The sequence below is a fragment of the Malus sylvestris genome, chromosome 8, assembly GCF_916048215.2.
Source record: "Malus sylvestris chromosome 8, drMalSylv7.2, whole genome shotgun sequence".
Classification (NCBI taxonomy): Eukaryota; Viridiplantae; Streptophyta; class Magnoliopsida; order Rosales; family Rosaceae; genus Malus; species Malus sylvestris.
Window position 1 is genome coordinate 19,572,978 of NC_062267.1, and position 16,904 is coordinate 19,589,881.

The 16,904-nt window shown below is 37.7% G+C and overlaps 3 protein-coding genes across 4 annotated transcripts; all 3 read right to left on the bottom strand.

Moving 5' to 3' along the window:
- Window positions 1-1,047: 1,047 nt before the first annotated feature.
- Window positions 1,048-4,127, bottom strand: LOC126631418 (uncharacterized). Its single transcript, XM_050301551.1, has 4 exons — window positions 3,863-4,127; window positions 3,342-3,358; window positions 1,989-2,205; window positions 1,048-1,383 (listed from the first exon to the last, which is right to left on the bottom strand). The coding sequence occupies exons 1-3, from the start codon at window positions 4,125-4,127 to the stop codon at window positions 2,011-2,013; spliced, it is 477 nt and encodes a 158-aa protein (XP_050157508.1). The 3' UTR covers window positions 1,048-1,383; window positions 1,989-2,010.
- Window positions 4,128-6,320: 2,193 nt separating this feature from the next.
- On the bottom strand, window positions 6,321-8,576 carry LOC126631736 (uncharacterized). The gene is made up of 6 exons (XM_050301875.1): window positions 8,403-8,576; window positions 8,184-8,322; window positions 7,957-8,058; window positions 7,354-7,765; window positions 7,164-7,257; window positions 6,321-7,015 (listed from the first exon to the last, which is right to left on the bottom strand). The coding sequence occupies exons 1-6, from the start codon at window positions 8,514-8,516 to the stop codon at window positions 6,578-6,580; spliced, it is 1,299 nt and encodes a 432-aa protein (XP_050157832.1). The 5' UTR covers window positions 8,517-8,576; the 3' UTR covers window positions 6,321-6,577.
- Window positions 8,577-10,479: 1,903 nt separating this feature from the next.
- LOC126631734 (DIS3-like exonuclease 2) lies at window positions 10,480-16,372 on the bottom strand. Of its 2 annotated transcripts, none has more exons than XM_050301873.1 (7): window positions 15,941-16,372; window positions 14,977-15,365; window positions 14,777-14,830; window positions 14,592-14,660; window positions 12,104-14,341; window positions 11,603-11,674; window positions 10,480-11,516 (listed from the first exon to the last, which is right to left on the bottom strand). In XM_050301873.1, the coding sequence occupies exons 1-7, from the start codon at window positions 16,050-16,052 to the stop codon at window positions 11,133-11,135; spliced, it is 3,318 nt and encodes a 1,105-aa protein (XP_050157830.1). In that variant the 5' UTR covers window positions 16,053-16,372; the 3' UTR covers window positions 10,480-11,132. The 2 variants fall into 2 exon arrangements, with proteins under 2 accessions (XP_050157830.1, XP_050157829.1); XM_050301872.1 differs by having other exon boundaries at window positions 14,977-15,368; window positions 15,941-16,371.
- Between the last annotated feature and the right edge of the window lie 532 nt (window positions 16,373-16,904).

A 16,904-nucleotide genomic window follows, 5' to 3' on the forward strand; every position in this document is an offset into this window, starting at 1 on the left:
ATCTAGGTTTCAATTAGCGAGGCAAAGGGCAATCATAACTCTTAGTCTTTTGCAAATTGAAACTTCTTTAAATTCTCCATGTGATGAAGATTATTGGTTGCTAATCTTCAGGGCTTCTACAAACCATGAGTGACACCTAACAATATATCATGGCTACCCAAGCTAAGTAAAAGTGGTTGGATAACCTATTCAGTTACAACTACAATGCAATACGATCCTTCTCTAAATCAATACTCTTGATCACATTGTTTGGTTGATAGTTTATTTCATGTCTACCATCCAATATGATACTTCTCTATATGATTCTAGTGAATATGATTTGGGACATTTTTCCTAAGTTATATTCATATGTTTTGGCCAAAGACTTTCGAATCATATATTAAAGTATTCTTCTTCCACTATGGAAGGTTAAAGATCCCTTGTTGTACACTCACATGTCTTTATGAATAAATCAATGACCCTAACAATGCTAGGAACATTGGCCAAGATAAGGCATGTATTTTATTACACTGTCAAATGATCAAAAACGTACCCACAAGGCATCAATGGTGTCTCAAGCCAAAAGACTACTTTGCATTATTACAACCAATGAGTTCTTACATGACATGTATGTCAAAACTCATTGATCGTTGTTTAGTATACTCAACAACCATTGGAGCACCTACGTGTTTGTCTAAGTGTCTAACACTAATGACTTTGAGGCCAGCCATACTCCCAATTGAGTTGACATAACACATATTAGCCTTAACGGATTACCAATGTCCAGTTGACAATCCTATGGCTAGGAACATTTTAGAAATGAACATAATAAAGAGAAATGTACCGTTGATCTAACACTTAGATCACTTCTCTCTTAGGTTGATTATGACATTCATTGGATTCTGTTATTGATTAAATAGATAATACATTAAATAATGATTAACAATTAACATTGCCCTTCCATTAAATCAAAAAAAAAAAATTAACCAAAAAAAGTATTCGAAAAGCTATTACATCAAATGAGTGGCCTTAAATGTCACACTTTTAACAAAACTTCAACGCGGTAAATTGAATGAAAATGTATCAAAATTCTGCTGAATTAAAGAGGTTGGTAAAATTTGTAGAGTGTTTTAACAAGACTAGGAAATTGAACTGAATTTGGGTTTCGTTTTGTTATGGGTTGTTGCTATAGATTTGGGCTTTAAACAAATATAACTCGGCCGAGTCTATAGAATCCCCGACAGTGTACTACCGCGCTGCAAGCACATACGGAGCAGAAAACACCACTACACTACTCGAACATTTCTCGGACAAGAAACAACAATCTACAGATTTCTAAACAACATTCATCGCGGCAATGATGTCCCTGCTTCAGATCCGTCAACGCAGCTTGCAATCATTTAACTGAAAAAATAGCCAACGCAATGAGACTGTCAATGCTATATTCTACAATAGAGCTCTTTGAGGCAACAGATGGTAAAAACGAATGTAAGAACCAATAACTGCTGAAATGATAATATCAAGACAGATTCTTACAAACCTGTCGATTCACAAATAATATCAAGTAAGCGAGCTGAGGACCTGTGTGATGGAATAGATCTTAAAACCGTAGAAACAAAAACTCTCTATTTGATGAGTCATCTCAGGAAGTAAGCAAGAGAGAGATCTGTTGTATGATTTCTATCCATCACAGATGCACAGTTGATTGTTACATCTCCCTTTTTGTATCAGACTAGTCAGCTTTCTTACTCCTATTACATGATTATAAGTTCCTTTTGTTGTGAAAATGAAGCAAAAAAATCCAAAGGTTTATTATTTTAATCACGCATACAATTCTTGACATGGCATTTAGTGTCGCTACTCAGAATTAGAGTTTGCATCTTGATATTATATCTTTTACACTATCAAGAAAAGTACAGGAAAAGACAATATTCTAACACTAAAGCAAACACTGCAGTTTCTAAGACTCCATATTTTTCAGACTTTTTCCCGTTATTGAATTTACTAACCTTGTTCTCGACAAGACATAGATCATTTGGCGTTTTGATTGCTATCAAGTGGTACTTCCTTTCTGTTTAGTGAACCATGGACGACCCTTGCTGCAGCCATGGCAGAATCTGCCCTCTTGACAACTCCCGCAAGCTCTCCAACCTTCTCCGACAACAACATGACATTAGAGTTTGTTGATTGAACTAACTTGTTTGCGGTTTGCAGAGCACTGCATAACTGGAATAAATAAAAGATAAGCAGTTCAGAATCTTTACACCATACTATGAGTCGCAGAAAAATACTACTACCCTAAATAAACAAAGGATAATCTACAAGACAAATGAGTATTCATGGAAACGTAAAACAAAAGAATTACGCAGGTAAAGTCCAACTAGTGTTTACTAATGCGTTTGCTCAAGTGAACAACCTTTTGGAAACAGATTAGGATATAGGAGAAACCAATGCCTCAACGTCTACGCACAAAGATGCATATCCCCCCATCTTCTTTATAAGTTACCTTGGAAGAATTCCAACTTTCAAACTTCTAAAATCATGTGAATGTACATCCCCCCACATCCGAACCCATAAAATAAAATGTATACCATGCAAGAAAAAGTTTCTAAATGTTACAAAGCATACTAGACACTGCACAAATTATGGAGAACAATTAATAGCGTGGTAAGAAGAAGTGGAACACTAATCATCCTAAAACGGAAGGACTTCCATTGGAATCCCTATCTAAATTAGGACAAATTAGATATATCTTTCGTTCATATATACCTAGTTAATGTCTAATATCACATATACATGCATTTCCCTCATACCGTAAACCAAATATTGTATCTTAGATTCAATGGGATTCAAGAATCCATTCTTCAAAACATGGACAAGAGTTGATTCCCACTATGAGAGTCAAAATAGGAACAAGAACCCACAGAGTTCCATAAACCTCTTTTAAAACTTCTAATCAAGAAAAAGAATTGATATCTTGTACTTCCGGTGTATCAATTATCATTTCAATGATCAACTTCTCCCATAATGATATCTATACTACCTAGTATCGTCATAATATCAGCCAATTTCATTATTTTAACTAACCTTGGAAGAATTTGCAAATTGATAAAACCCGGCAGGCGGATTTTGCATCTCCAAGGAAAACCACTCTGATCCCCTATGAGAAAAATTCCCAATTCTCCCTTTGGGGCTTCGACTCTCACATAAAGTTCTTATTTCAGCAATTCAAATGTAGGAGACGGCTTTTTACTAATAAATCAATATTCAAAATCATTCCATTCCGGATTCCTTTCTCTGTCAAAGTATCGCAGAATCTATAGATATGTCATTCAAACATTCTTATAAAGATCATCCATCACCTTCAAAGTAAGAGCTGCTCATAGTTCTCCTAGAAGAAAGATAGAATATGGAGTAAGGAACACTCAAAAACAACAATAATAGAAATGCAAAACTACTTTTCAAGACGCAGAAAACTCAGCTCTTTCAGAGCGGCAAAAGTTTAGCAAAATGTACGAAGTTAGCCCATGATCTCAAAAGTCAAAAGGCCTGTTTGGGACTAAGTTTGGAAGAAAGACCTAAAATTGCTTGTGGGTCGTAGAAGCACTTTTATTAACAAAATTTTTTACCGTGTTTCTAGTAAAAGCACTTCTAGCAAGCGCATTTATGAATTCTCAAATGTGTGTTCCTAACGAAAACACTTCGTTTTTTTAATAAAAACTTCAACATATTTCTAATAAAAACAATTCTAGGAAATACGTTTATGAATTCTCACACGTGTTTCTAAGAAAAGTAATTTGATTTTTTTCAAAACAATCCCAAACGAGCACTAAATTTCACATATAAGTTCTACACTTTCATGATCCATCTTCCTATAAAAAAGAATACAATATCTGAAAAATCCACCTTACCACCAACCTGATTTTGCAATTCACAAAAAGCGAATAAAAAATGCAAATGAGACTGTAAACCTGATACAACTTGATGAGGTCCAAGCTCTGAGCGGAGCTGGAAACAGACGAAGACGACGGCGAGGGCTCATGTTGTTGCGGTGGTGGCGAAGCAACTGCCTCTCCCCCCCCCCCCCCCCCCCCCACGTCGCTCAGCAGATCGCCAATGCATAGAAGAGGACCTCCTACACCTCTCATCATCCCTCCCCTCTTCCCCTGTTAAGCTTAAGAGACTGAAACTCCTTTATATCAGGCGGGCCGGTCTTTGGGCTTTTTGAGTTTGAGAATAAACCCGACCCGGAACGATCCGGCCCATGAAACCAAGGACCCGAATCGGGTTCAGGGGCATAAAATCGTAGTTTCACTCTTGGAGGATTTTGATGAAAGCTTCTTCGTCTTCCCGGCTCCGTGTCTGATCAGGTGAGCTCCATTTGCTTGCATTTCAATGGGTATTTTTGGAATTTTCAAAATTGAATTGCTTTTGTTCAGGGTTTAGGGTTTTGATTTTGATTTGGGGTTTTACAGTTTCTCTAGGGTTTTGGTGATTAACAATATCCAGCATTAAGCTTCATTTCTTTCATAAACTCTAAAATTTAGTAAAATGGGGAAGACAAAGTTTAGTTTTTGAACTGACTAAAGTGCGAGCGGATGTGGGTTAGGCCGGTTGGTCAAGGCAGTGTGCCCGCCATTGTATTTAAGTTTGAATTTCCGTGTCCATAAAGATTAGATAGTTTAAAACGTCGCTTTGTCGAAATGACAGAAGAGTGAAACAGGATTGAAGTGGATTGCTTGCAGCTGAAACCAGAGAGGAATGGGAAGCCAAGAGACTGTGAAGCAGCTTGAGGATTGCTCAGTGGCCAAGTCAGTTTAATCTTTCTTCCTTCCTTTGATTTTATTTAACTTTCTTGTTTCTGCTTTGTGCTTGAATCTATACTTTTTTTATGTTTGCGGATCGCTACTGATGTTGCAGAAGTAATGTTAGGGGATAATTTCGTGTTCAATTGTCTTTGAAGTTTCAGTTTTTTGGCCCATTTAGTACAACACTGACTGCAGATTGTTTTCGAATATTCATAATAAGACATCAGGAAATTAGGAGTTCATTCGAAGCTTATGGATATGGTGAAATGAGCTAAGATTTAAATGCATTCTACCTGTTTGATCATAGTTTATTGGTTTTTTAAACTTTGTTTACGAACATTCTGCCATTTCTTCGGCTGCAGCAGACCCAAAAAGAAAACCATTTCTTCAGCTCTTGAGGGTGCCACTTGTTTTCTAGTGAAATTTACTTCAAATACTGGATCATGACACAATTCATGATTAATATATCGAAAGCTTATCTTTGACAGTATTGTGAATACTTATGTTTATCAGTTTATGGTACCATCAACTGGTGTGACGGTTTTGTTTTTTACATCACCAGAGTTTTGGTTAATCTCATACCTATCGGTGTTCACCTGTCAAAAAGAACATCAAACAATTTGTTATTGAAAAATTAGGTTAACAAATCTCCGCAGAGCAAGGAGATCACCAATTTTCTTTTAAACTGCTTGGTTTTGTTATAAACCAGGATATTTATACTCTTCTACAATTGACTTTAACAACTTCTTTCTAGCATCGAGGATTTAGACCTATCTACTGAGAGTTGTACAGGTGTTCGCAACATGTTTCACAATGACCCATGCTGCTTTCTTCCGTTCTACTTTTGTATGGTTTGCAGTCTGCAGAGATTTGCTTTTCTTTTTCATTGTATTGCTTGTTTTATTGATCCATGCTGATGCTGTTTCTTGAAAGAGAAAGTTGATTTTCTTTCCTTTATTACCCCTCCCTGATAAAAATGAACATTCATAAATAAGATATCAAGATACGTTTATTATTACATTCTGGATGTCATCTGGCTGAACCAGCAATTCATCGCTCAGCTTCATTATACAATGTCAAAATCATTATATAGGCGTATTTCTCTTTGTCATCGTAGATACCGTCTTTCCTGCTTTAGCTCTACCCTGTTTTATTTGCTACCTTAAGGGACAGTTGAGTAATACCGTGTACCTCATTATCTGCAGTGCAATGGGCACTTGGGTATTCTCAGTGGCAGGGGCTCTACTAGCAATTCCGGTGGGGATAAAAAGGAAATCTCTAGCTCCGCTTGTGTTCTTCGGCACAACAGGTACTATGCTCGATATTATTATGGGGATCACTCAATGTGAAAGAGAACATGCAGAACGCCAAGCGAAGCTATTAGAAGCGCAAACTAGTGCAACTGATGCTTCTTTTGCTGAGACTGGGGCAGAGTCATAGTTTTAACTCGTAAGCATATGGACGGTACACTCGTCCTTCGCTGCTGTCGGTTTTCTCATCAAGTTGCTTTACTGTTTGTTTGAATTCTGCCTGCCCTTTTTCATGAGTTAATAATCACGCGAAAGTTGTCAATGATATGACGTCATGTCTAATCTCCATCGCATGGCGGCGATTCCATGAGTTAATCATTCGAAGCAGAGAATTCTAATTGCTCTGTTTTTATCTATCTTGGGAAATACCTGAATGAAAAATCACTTTAAAGGTGTTTAGCAGCAAATGTTGTGATTTATACGATGTATAATTACGAAAATAAACTCTTAATTCTTCTGGAGAAACAATAAGAGTGAAGATTATTTGGTTTCGAAGCATGGCAACTGTACAGAAACCATTTCAAACCTCCCATTTTCCTTGTCTAAACCGGCATTTACATCAACCTCGAATTTCAAAGGGCTGTTCTTTCCTTTCTCCAGCATTGTTTTCAGAAGAATCAACCAAATACTGTAGAAGTGCATAGTTTCCGGAAAACAATGTGTTCCCTTCGATTCCAAGCTCTTCTTGTCTCCATCTGCTGAACAAGAAACCAGAACACCTCCCTCAGCCGCTTTAGGTTGCCAGGCCGCTCCTGCATTTAGACTAGAATGTGTTGGGACATCTTTTGAATCATCTTGTCCGGTTTGCTTTTCCCACCACGAACAGACTCTTTCAGCCTTGATGTTCCCGAACAAGAGCTCTGCGGCCTTGTTTCTGACCAGGAGCGGCGCATAATCCGATTCATCCCACACATATAGCTGCAGTAAAGAGAACAGCCGTGTTTAACATGTATTGAACAAACAAGAACTCAGAAAGCAATCAGATTGGAACAAATCATGGGGAATAGTTGGCGTAAACTGAATTCGAACAACACGAAAGTTGATCAGTGGGAAAACAAATCCCTACCATGAAGGGCTTGTATATGGAGCTTATGACATGAAGGTGGTTCGAGCTTTCTGAACAGTAAAGTGCTACTGCATTCTGCTTAAACATGTAGTCGCTGCAACAAAAGGCACCAAAACATTCGCATCAACCAATAATCATCTCTATTTTGCAATGGAAACAAAGCGTATGGTAATCTGATCTCGATTCATACCCGTCGAGCTCCAGAGGAGAACCACAAAGCTGGCAGCCTGTGCAAATGAGATCTCTCGCCAAACCACCATCACCTGCTTTATACAGTCTCCTACTAACAAACATGTCCTCCTTATCCAAGGACTCGCATTGAACATGAGATGTTGAGTTGAAGGGCAGAAAAATTTCAGCAACAGACGCGTAAAAGAGCGCCTTGCAAGAAGTGGTTAGACTCGATAACTGCAAAAGCGAGAAGCAGTCCTCGGGTTGTTTCCTCTCCTCCGGAGGCTTCCAGTTTCGCAAGAGTTTTCCCTCCTGCAGTTGACATCCATGGAGCTCTTGAGTGTTCCTCTTCTTCACCCATTCCACTACCCTTTTAAGCTTTTCCCTTGTTGCTACCCCATCTCTACACTCCTCTATCAAGTCATTGACCCCTGAATGTAAAAGCAGTCTTTGAATGTAGTCTCCAAAATTTACGACCACATATTATCTTTTATCGTAGTGTCTGATATGTTATGTGGTCATACTATCAATCAAAATCATTCTTTGATTGAATGTAAGATCCCGATTGATAGTGTGACAACTGTTTCTAAACGTAACGCTTGCTACAAAATTACTATCATACCCTTTGTAAGGATGGATTCGTAGGGGTGGAGTAGACATTTTAGGGATGAATACTGGTGGGTTCTGGCCTCAACAACATCACCATATTTCGTTATCTTCACATCTGTTGAATCAAATTAACCATAAAATTAAAAAAAGAAAAAAAAAACAAACAAACTGATTAACAAAATTAAACTGGATTATTAATCACCAATAATAATAATTAGTAAGTGTCGGAGCTTCGCTCACTTTGTAACAAAACGACGTCGCCGGCTACGGCCATGGATCCGATTGGCTTCTGCCAAATGGATACGGAGAAGAAGGGCCTCGTCTCATCGCCGACTTGGATGTCGGTTCGGATCACCTCTCCGCCTTTCGCTGATTTATACTTTTGGAAAAACAAAAATTTTAATTTTTAAAAATAAATAACGAAAAAAAAAAAGAAAGAAAATAGCAGAGGTACGACACCTGAAGAGGAGTCGTTCGGTGGACGTAGACGACGAGCTGAACGTAATCGCCAACGTGAAGCGCCGCCTTGGACAAGTCGATGAGCGGTCCGTACCATCCGATTGCTGACGCCATCTTCTTCTCTCTTTTGGCCGCGCAATCGGCCAACTTAAGTCTACTAAAAAAGCACTTTATATTGTTTGAAAGAAAAAAAACACTTTATTTACAAGTGCTGAGTTAGTAGTACGAATTTTATGTAAAATTATCAAATTTATAGATATTTAAATAAAAAGTTTAATTGTAAATTTTTCGCATCATTCAGTACTATAAAATAAGAAAATTATTTTATTAGACAAAAATGATAATTTTTATTGCAAAAACTAATTCTATAACTTTTAAATAAGAATTGGTAGGAAAATGAAAGGCTCTAGATTGAACCACACTGTTACAGAAGAAAATGGATGGACTATTTTGCATACAAGCGGCATTACGGATCCAGGAAATTGAACTCAAGATTTTGAGTGCATATTGAAGCTCTTAGGCTATCTTCAACCGAGGGCTAGCCAAATTGCTCGTTTTAATTATCTGGTTTTCCAATATATTAATATTTTAATGAACAGTACAGGACCATGTTTGTCTTCATCTCCAACCGAGGGTCAAAGGGCAATAGGGCTCGTTTTAGCCCTATCACAAAAAACAATCTCCAACCGAGGGCAAAACATAATTTATTATTTAAAAAATACCACTTAATTTATTGTTTCATGTTACTTAATTTAATTTAATGTTGTATAAAATGAAATTTAAAAAAAAATAGTAAACACATTTTGTGAAATAGAAGTTATAGGAAAAAAAATAGAATTTTAAAAAAATATGAAACAAATTTTGTAAAACAAAAGTTATAGGAAGTTATAGAAAAAAAAAAGAAGTTATAGGAAAATTTTTGTAAATAAAAATAAATAAATAAAACTGTAAAAAAAATTCAAAAATAACGGCTAGCTGACGTCAGCTAGCCGTTGGATTCAAATTTTTCTTTAAGCAATCCTGTCGGTTATAACCGACAAGAATGTATTTATATAAAATATTCTCCTGTCGGTTATAATCGACAGGATTGCTATGAATTTCTGGCCAGCCCGGGCTAGCTGGTTTGCTGTTAGTGGCCAACCCTTTGGCCCTTTCAGATTTCATGGGGCCCATGAGCCCTCTGGTCTAGTCCTCGGTTTGAGACGATTTTTGAACTATTTTTGGCCCTCTGGCCCTTTAGACCCTTCAGTTGAAAATGGCCTTATGACTAATTTGGAATTGTTTATTCTCGTAAGTGTTCTACTAGAAGTACTTTTATTGTATAAACATTGAAACTTCTTATATAAATCAAAATACTTTCTAAAATAGCACTTAAAAGTAAATTATTAAGAAGTACTTAATATAAATCAAAATGTTTTCTAAAATAGCACTTAAAAGTAAATTATTAAGAAGTACTTAACGTGTGCTTATCTAGAGAACGCTTGTACAACCTATAATCATGTGCAATTTTGTCATTTTGTTATCAGCCTCAAATTTTGTCGTTTGACCAACTAAATATCTAAGATGTACGAAATAATTTTTAAGGAAAATGATAAATAAAAACCATTTTTAACTTCTCATGCACCCACATTTAACTATATTCCTTTATTTCAATTTGATTTATTCAATATGACGACCAAAAATAAAGAAAAGTGTTATTGATACTCAAAAAATCTCATTCTACTCCTCATAAGTATATTTTTCTTTCTAAATATAAAAAATTTTGAATGTAGAATGAAAAATTTAGAGTACCAATAACAATCCCCAAAATAAAAATATGTTGAGCAGCTAAAAATAATGCGTGAAAATCACTTTTTGTTTTAGTAACAAACCCTAGTAATGTTTGCTTGCGAGTTCAAATCTTTTGCACTCAGGTTGTGTGGTCTCCCAATGACTTCTATCATTGATTGACCCGTCCATAAACTTTGATCTCCTTAGCTCTACTGTCGTAAACTTAACACATGTCCATTAATGATAAAAGCTACAGAGAGTCCATGTAGAAGATTGGCTCTCATTGCTCCTTTGGTCTACATCAACATAATGTGAAGAATCATATTATTTAAAGAAAATGTAAGACACACAAGTGTTGTGCTTTCATATGAATCAACTGGAGACTGCCAGTCACGCACATTTATGTCACTAGAACAAACCCAGGTCATTACCCCTAATCCTGGCCACCCAAAGCCAAAAACCTTATTGGGCAGCAATCCAGGAAATACCTACAAACAGAGAAAATTAAACCCACAAATTTGGCTTATGAAACTCGGTGTCGAAACGCCAGACGTCGGCGGGACACATTCACCGAGTTACACTGGATGAGACTGGCCAGCAAAAACAGAGGCCTATTCCAGCAAGCAGCTCTATCAAAAACAGCGGCTATAAGCCAATGACACAGACTAAGACGCACCACCCCTTCTACCATTATCAACACCCTCCCACAAAACGTTTCGGCATGAGATAACCCATAAGAGCATCAGCGGAGATCTAACCGAAAATTATTACTTTTCTTAAACTCTATCCGGACTATACACTAACGTCCTATCTACAACAGAACCTGCCCATTTCCAAGAAGAGCCTTGTTATCATTCATCTGTAATAAGTAGGTCAACCAATTCCAAAGCTCCGTTATCCATTCATCTCCGTAAGTTCCAACCATCGGCAACTAGGTTAACCAGTTCAAAACCCAATCTATCAGAGATATGAGCTCACGTACAGCCTTGCCCCAATATCAACGGGTCCATCATCCCCCCCGATTGCATTAAGCACTACAGGAAATGTTGAAAGAACACGCAGTGTAAGGGGGAAAACGACTGCATCAATTTCGCTATGGGTGGCTACGCCAACATCTTGGACCACGGCACCCTCTTTAGAACTATTACCAGTTCCACCTAGTTCAGCTTTGAGGTCATAAGGTCTTACAACCAAGGCAACATCTTCAAGCGCCCTCCACTTACCAGGACTACCTCTCCTGTGCGAGCGTCTGTTAGAACATAAATTCAGCACCAATGTGGATGTAGCATCAAGCCATTCTACCATCAAGCCTTCAACTTCATCATAATATATTCGACGTTCAACCTGAAGACATTTAGTAACAGTAAATTGCACATGGATTCCCATGCTATGGTCGCATAAAAATTACACAACTGAAATCAGCTACTTACAGCAAGCTTGTGAATATAAATGGACATGAATCTAGGCCCCACACCCAATACTCTTGCTTCTGATAATACAATCTGCAACCGATCAATGACAGCCAGACATTAAGCACAGAAGACACAACTAAAACACCTAAAGCGTAAATGCAAAATGAAGGCAGCACCAAAGAACAATGGGACTGCTTGTATTCAAACCACCTAGCTCAGCTAGACAAGAATCAAGAGAAGGGTCGCATAAAAAGAGGACACAATGGGTCTGGCAACACCATTATATGAAGTCAGATAATGCTATGGTCAATACGAGACAGCACAGTTGGTCTATTATGGGAGTCATTACTTGTAATGGCACATAAAACTACAGAAATGTCATTCTATATCAGGTTACAGATGATGGAAATGAGGGGCAAAATTTCTTAGCACGCTGCCCTCCAGCTAAAGAGTAACAATGAAAACAGAGATTTAACATTTAAATATAACTCAGAAAGTATAAGTAGAAAACAACCGTACCTCCTTTTTCTTCAGCAGGGCCCACATGTAGAGCTTATCACAAGCATCCTTGACATGTCTACTAGCCAGCTTTCTTGCATTGCAATAAGCAGCAACATCAGCAAGCATTTCAGAGCAGGGAACTCTATGCTTTATTGCTGCAGCAGATAGTGCTTCCTTGATTTCACAGGATTCAGCAACATTCTTATCAAAATAAATACCAGTGAAACATCTCATTTTAACTTCATCCCCCCTACTAAAATTATTCAACATTCTCCGATGTTTCAAAAATAACTCCTCTGCCTCTACGGCTGCAGCCAGCGTGCGATGCACCACAATATCTGGATACCGACGCAGTGGAGACGTAAAATGAGTGTACAAAGGAACAGCAAGTCCATAGTGACCCCAATCATTTTCTCTGTCTTTTAATTCACCGCTGCAAAAATAAGAAGCCAACTGCATTGGCTTTGTAGCATAACTCATAAGAATATTGAATAGAACAGAATCATCCTTGAGCTCTTCCCTGATTCTCAGCAATGATTGCTGGAACTGCCCAGAAGACGACGTATCCAATTCCAAACCATGCTTAGAACAAAATGCTTCAAATTCCCTGAGTTTGCGCATATTAGGTTCTGGGTGCCTCCGCAATAATGCACTCTCAGGAAAAGCTCTAGATATGACTTCAGCTGCTGTTGTATTTGCCAAAAGCATAAACTCCTCAACAAGAAAATTTGAGTCCTTCCTTTCAGAATACATGCTATCATATGGAACTCCATATTCGTCAAACAGAATAACAATTTTAGAGCTCTCAAGCTGAAGAGCCCCATCACTAAACCTCCTCTCCTTCAAAACTCTGGAAATTTCAAGAAGATCTTTAACAGATCTAATTACATCAGACCATTCAAAATGGCCATGCAACTGAGGACAACCCTTTCCTAAAATGTTAGAACTTTCCAAATTAAGTTTCCCATTGATAATCTCCTGAGCATGTTCATAAGAAAGTTTGCAACACGATCTTATCACAGTGCGGCCAATCCATCGGTCAACAACATCCCCAACATAGTTGATGTCCAAGAAAATTGAAAATGCTAGTCTCTCTACTCCTGGGTTAAGCGAACCAATATTCTCTGAGAGCAAAGGAGGCAACATTGGTAATTTCCGCTGTGACATATACACACTTGTTGATCTAGATTGAGCTTCTTCGTCTAACGGTGTATTGGGCAAAACAAAATACGACACATCAGCAATGTGGATACCAACTCTGAAAATTCCGTTGGATAATTTCTCAACTGAGAGTGCATCATCCAGATCAGTAGCAGTTGAAGGGTCGATGGTTAATATGCACAGGTTTCGAAGATCCTTTCTACTTTTGATTTCCTCCTGAGGCACCTCCCACGTGAGATGAGGAAGACAGGAAAGTGATTCATGAGAAAAATCTGATGAATTAATTGAATTTTGGAATAAAATTGCTTCAATTTGTGGCTGTACTTCGCTTGCCCGGCCAAAAGCATTCAAGATGACAGCTTGGGGAGCAGAACTTTCCTCATCCCATTCATCTATTCGGGCAGCAAACAACTCCATTTCAATTGACTCATCACCATTCTCCAATCTCTTCTTGATTGAATCAGGCAGGGTTCTCACAAGGACCACCATTTTCGGAAATCTTGGGTCAGTTGGGATCATCTGAATGTACTCATCACTAGAAAATGATGCATTTTTGTTCTTTCCCATATCATTTCTGCAAACTTCCCTGTAAGCAATCCACTTCTTAACATGAAGGAAACCAACAACAGAATCTCGACGTGGAGACCTTTCAATGATAGCAACGACCCTGCCAGTTGGTCGTTTTGAAGGGAATGAACTGATCATGGCACATATCCTCTCTATTGCAACTGCAACTTCATTCTGCTCACCATGAGAACCTTCTTGTAAAAAATCTGAAGCCGAGGGGTACCTCCCAGCAACATGATCATAACTTGTTTGTCCAATTGGCTTTGAAGTAATAGATTCACCAGGATAAGTACTTTCCTGAGGACATGAGCCCCTCTCAGGAAGCAGGCTTCTTCTACCATTAGCATACAAATCCACCTCGTCTACCTTAGCCTTACCTTTGCAGTTGAGACCAGAAATTTCATTAGCTTGTTGTGGTAAGTTAAAATCCTCCACCAGTGCAGAACTGGTACAAGTCCCAGCTGATCCTTTCATCCTCATCCATAACGCCAAAGGATCAACCTTAATCGCCACAATGTCTCCTTCCATCTAAATATAAAAAAGTCAATGCCAATCAATTGTGAGCTCATTGAACTGAATTCCCAACAAAAAAGAATGTCACCATAAAAAAAATACATAGAAATCATGAAGAAAATACATAGAAATCATGAAGGCTATGTGATCCAATAAAATAATGAGGCTATCAACTCCTTTAAAGTATAGTAGACGAAAAGGCAAACAAGCCAAAAGGTTTCCAAGTGAAGATGCAGAATGTAAAAGAAAATAATTCCAGACTTACAGCTCTATTCTGCTCAGCAAGTCCATCAATGAGAATGTCTGTTGGTATACCATCAATTTTGCAATAGGCCTACAAGCATAGAACACAGTATGCATACTACATAAGAAAGTTATGACAGTGAAGCATTGGGAAATACTAACCCCACAGAACATATCCAAATATAAACAGAGAATAAGATCACAAACCTCCAATCGGTTGTGTGCATTGACTCGAAACAAAGCTTTAAAAGCATCACCTTTCTGAAAAAATAACATAATAAATGAGTCACAGTGATCATTTTCTTCGGCAACCATACAACTTCAAACAGGTTCATATATAATGATTAATAAGTAAACAGATTCCATGGAAAAATGAGTAAACACAAATTATGACCAAATAAATATACCTCTAGAGCGTCATTAACAGCCTCCATGGGCCAGTGTGAAGTAAAACATTTTCTTCGAGCACAACTCTCAGTGTGATGAGGAGGGAAATCCTTGAACATTCCAGGCGATCCTCCACAAGCCACAGGTTCAGGACAAGAATTTGAAATAAATCTTCCAGCAGGATCACATGGGATAGAATGTTGATTTACCAAAATTTGCACATCCTCGTGGTTGACTTGTTCATTGATGTGCATCGTTGGCAATGAATTGAAGGCCAAATTAGATGCTTTTATCATTCCGTGCTCATATGGAGGATGCATGTCTAACTGAGGTTGCTTCAAGGATGTGGTTACATGATTAGAAATTCTTCCATTTGCCAGGCACTCAGATACTTCAGTTCTCGGACTAGCTGCTGCAATTAAACAGAAAAAATAAAATTCAGAACCAAAGAACACAACGAAGATATAGAATAGAAAAAGAACAAATCAAATCAAAATAATGCTTTACATAAGCTTAAGAAACAAAATTCAGAAAGATATTCACTGCTAAGAATGAATATAACCCACTAAGCTTTTCCTAAAATATATATATATATTTATAATATTATCTGATTAATTTGCACTTATTATTCGAGAGAGCAGTAGATATCTCCATCAAACTCCAAATTTATCCAATCAGGCAGTGATTACCTCAAACTCCAAATTTATCCAATCAGGCAGTGATTACCTTAGCATTTGCAGGATAATCCCACTCCTTGACCAGGACTTAGATTACCCAGCAGCCAAACAGCACCAATAGGCTAGTGACATAAGGGATAAACAGAAACAACACAAAAACACAAGAAGAAAAATACCAAAAACACACAGAAATCACCTTTCTATTTTAACTAATTCAAAAAAACCAGATTGCACCATCAAAACCCAGTGATTAAAATAAAATTTTAATCTTTGCTCAGTGAGAAAAATGGGAAATTGATCAAAGTACCTGAAGTGGAATTATTTTGTCTGGATCGGCGATTGGGTCGGCGCTTCTTCTTCTTCTCCTTATCGCCGTCTTCAACCCTTTTAACCACCGCTTGAACAACCGCGTCTTTCATAATTAAAAGAACAAAAAAAAACCCAAATTCCAAATAAACCCAGAAATTAAAACCCAAAAAAGATAAGATCTTTTGGGGAAGATCTGAATAGAATTGGGGCGACTTCCGATTGGGAAAAAATATATACGGAAGAAACCGCAGAGAGAAAGATACAGAGGAATTAAATTAGTTAAAAAAAAAATAAAACGCAAAAAAGGAGAAGAAGAAGAAGAAGAAGAAGAAAACGAGAGGGAAGAGAGGGATTTAGGGTTTTATAAGAACAGAGAGTGTTAGAGGAGTGAGAGAGAGAGAGGGGGGGAGGGGGGAGGGGAGGGGAGGGAGTGCGAGGGGAGGGGAGGGGAGGAGGGGTGGCTCTGGTGGGGGGAGGGGAAAAGGACGTGATGATTGGTCGGCTAAGCTAACGAGACATGAGGCGCCGACTTTCGATTCCTTTGTCGTTTCCCTTTCCTTTCCTTCTCTCTCTCTCTCTCTCTCTCTCTCTCTGCTTTTGCTTCTCTTTTCTCGCTTCTTTTTCTTTGCTTTTGATTTTTGTTTTTTGGAAATTTTGGTTGGTGGTTGACAATAATTTGAATGTGTGTGATACTGATATTTATATATTCAAATAAGATTAAGGAGATTAAAATTTTAAATTGTATTTGTAAATTAAATTATGTGTTATCAATAAAAAATAAGTTCGTTAATTAATATTTAGGTAATAATTCAATCATCAGCAGCCATATCATTTAGTTTGTAAATTTGATTTAAAAAATTTGGTCTCCCTAACATTACCCATTGTGAAATCACATAACTTGAATTTAATATTTACAATATTATTTAGATCATCTTCAACCTTTGGGTTAAAACTTTAACAAT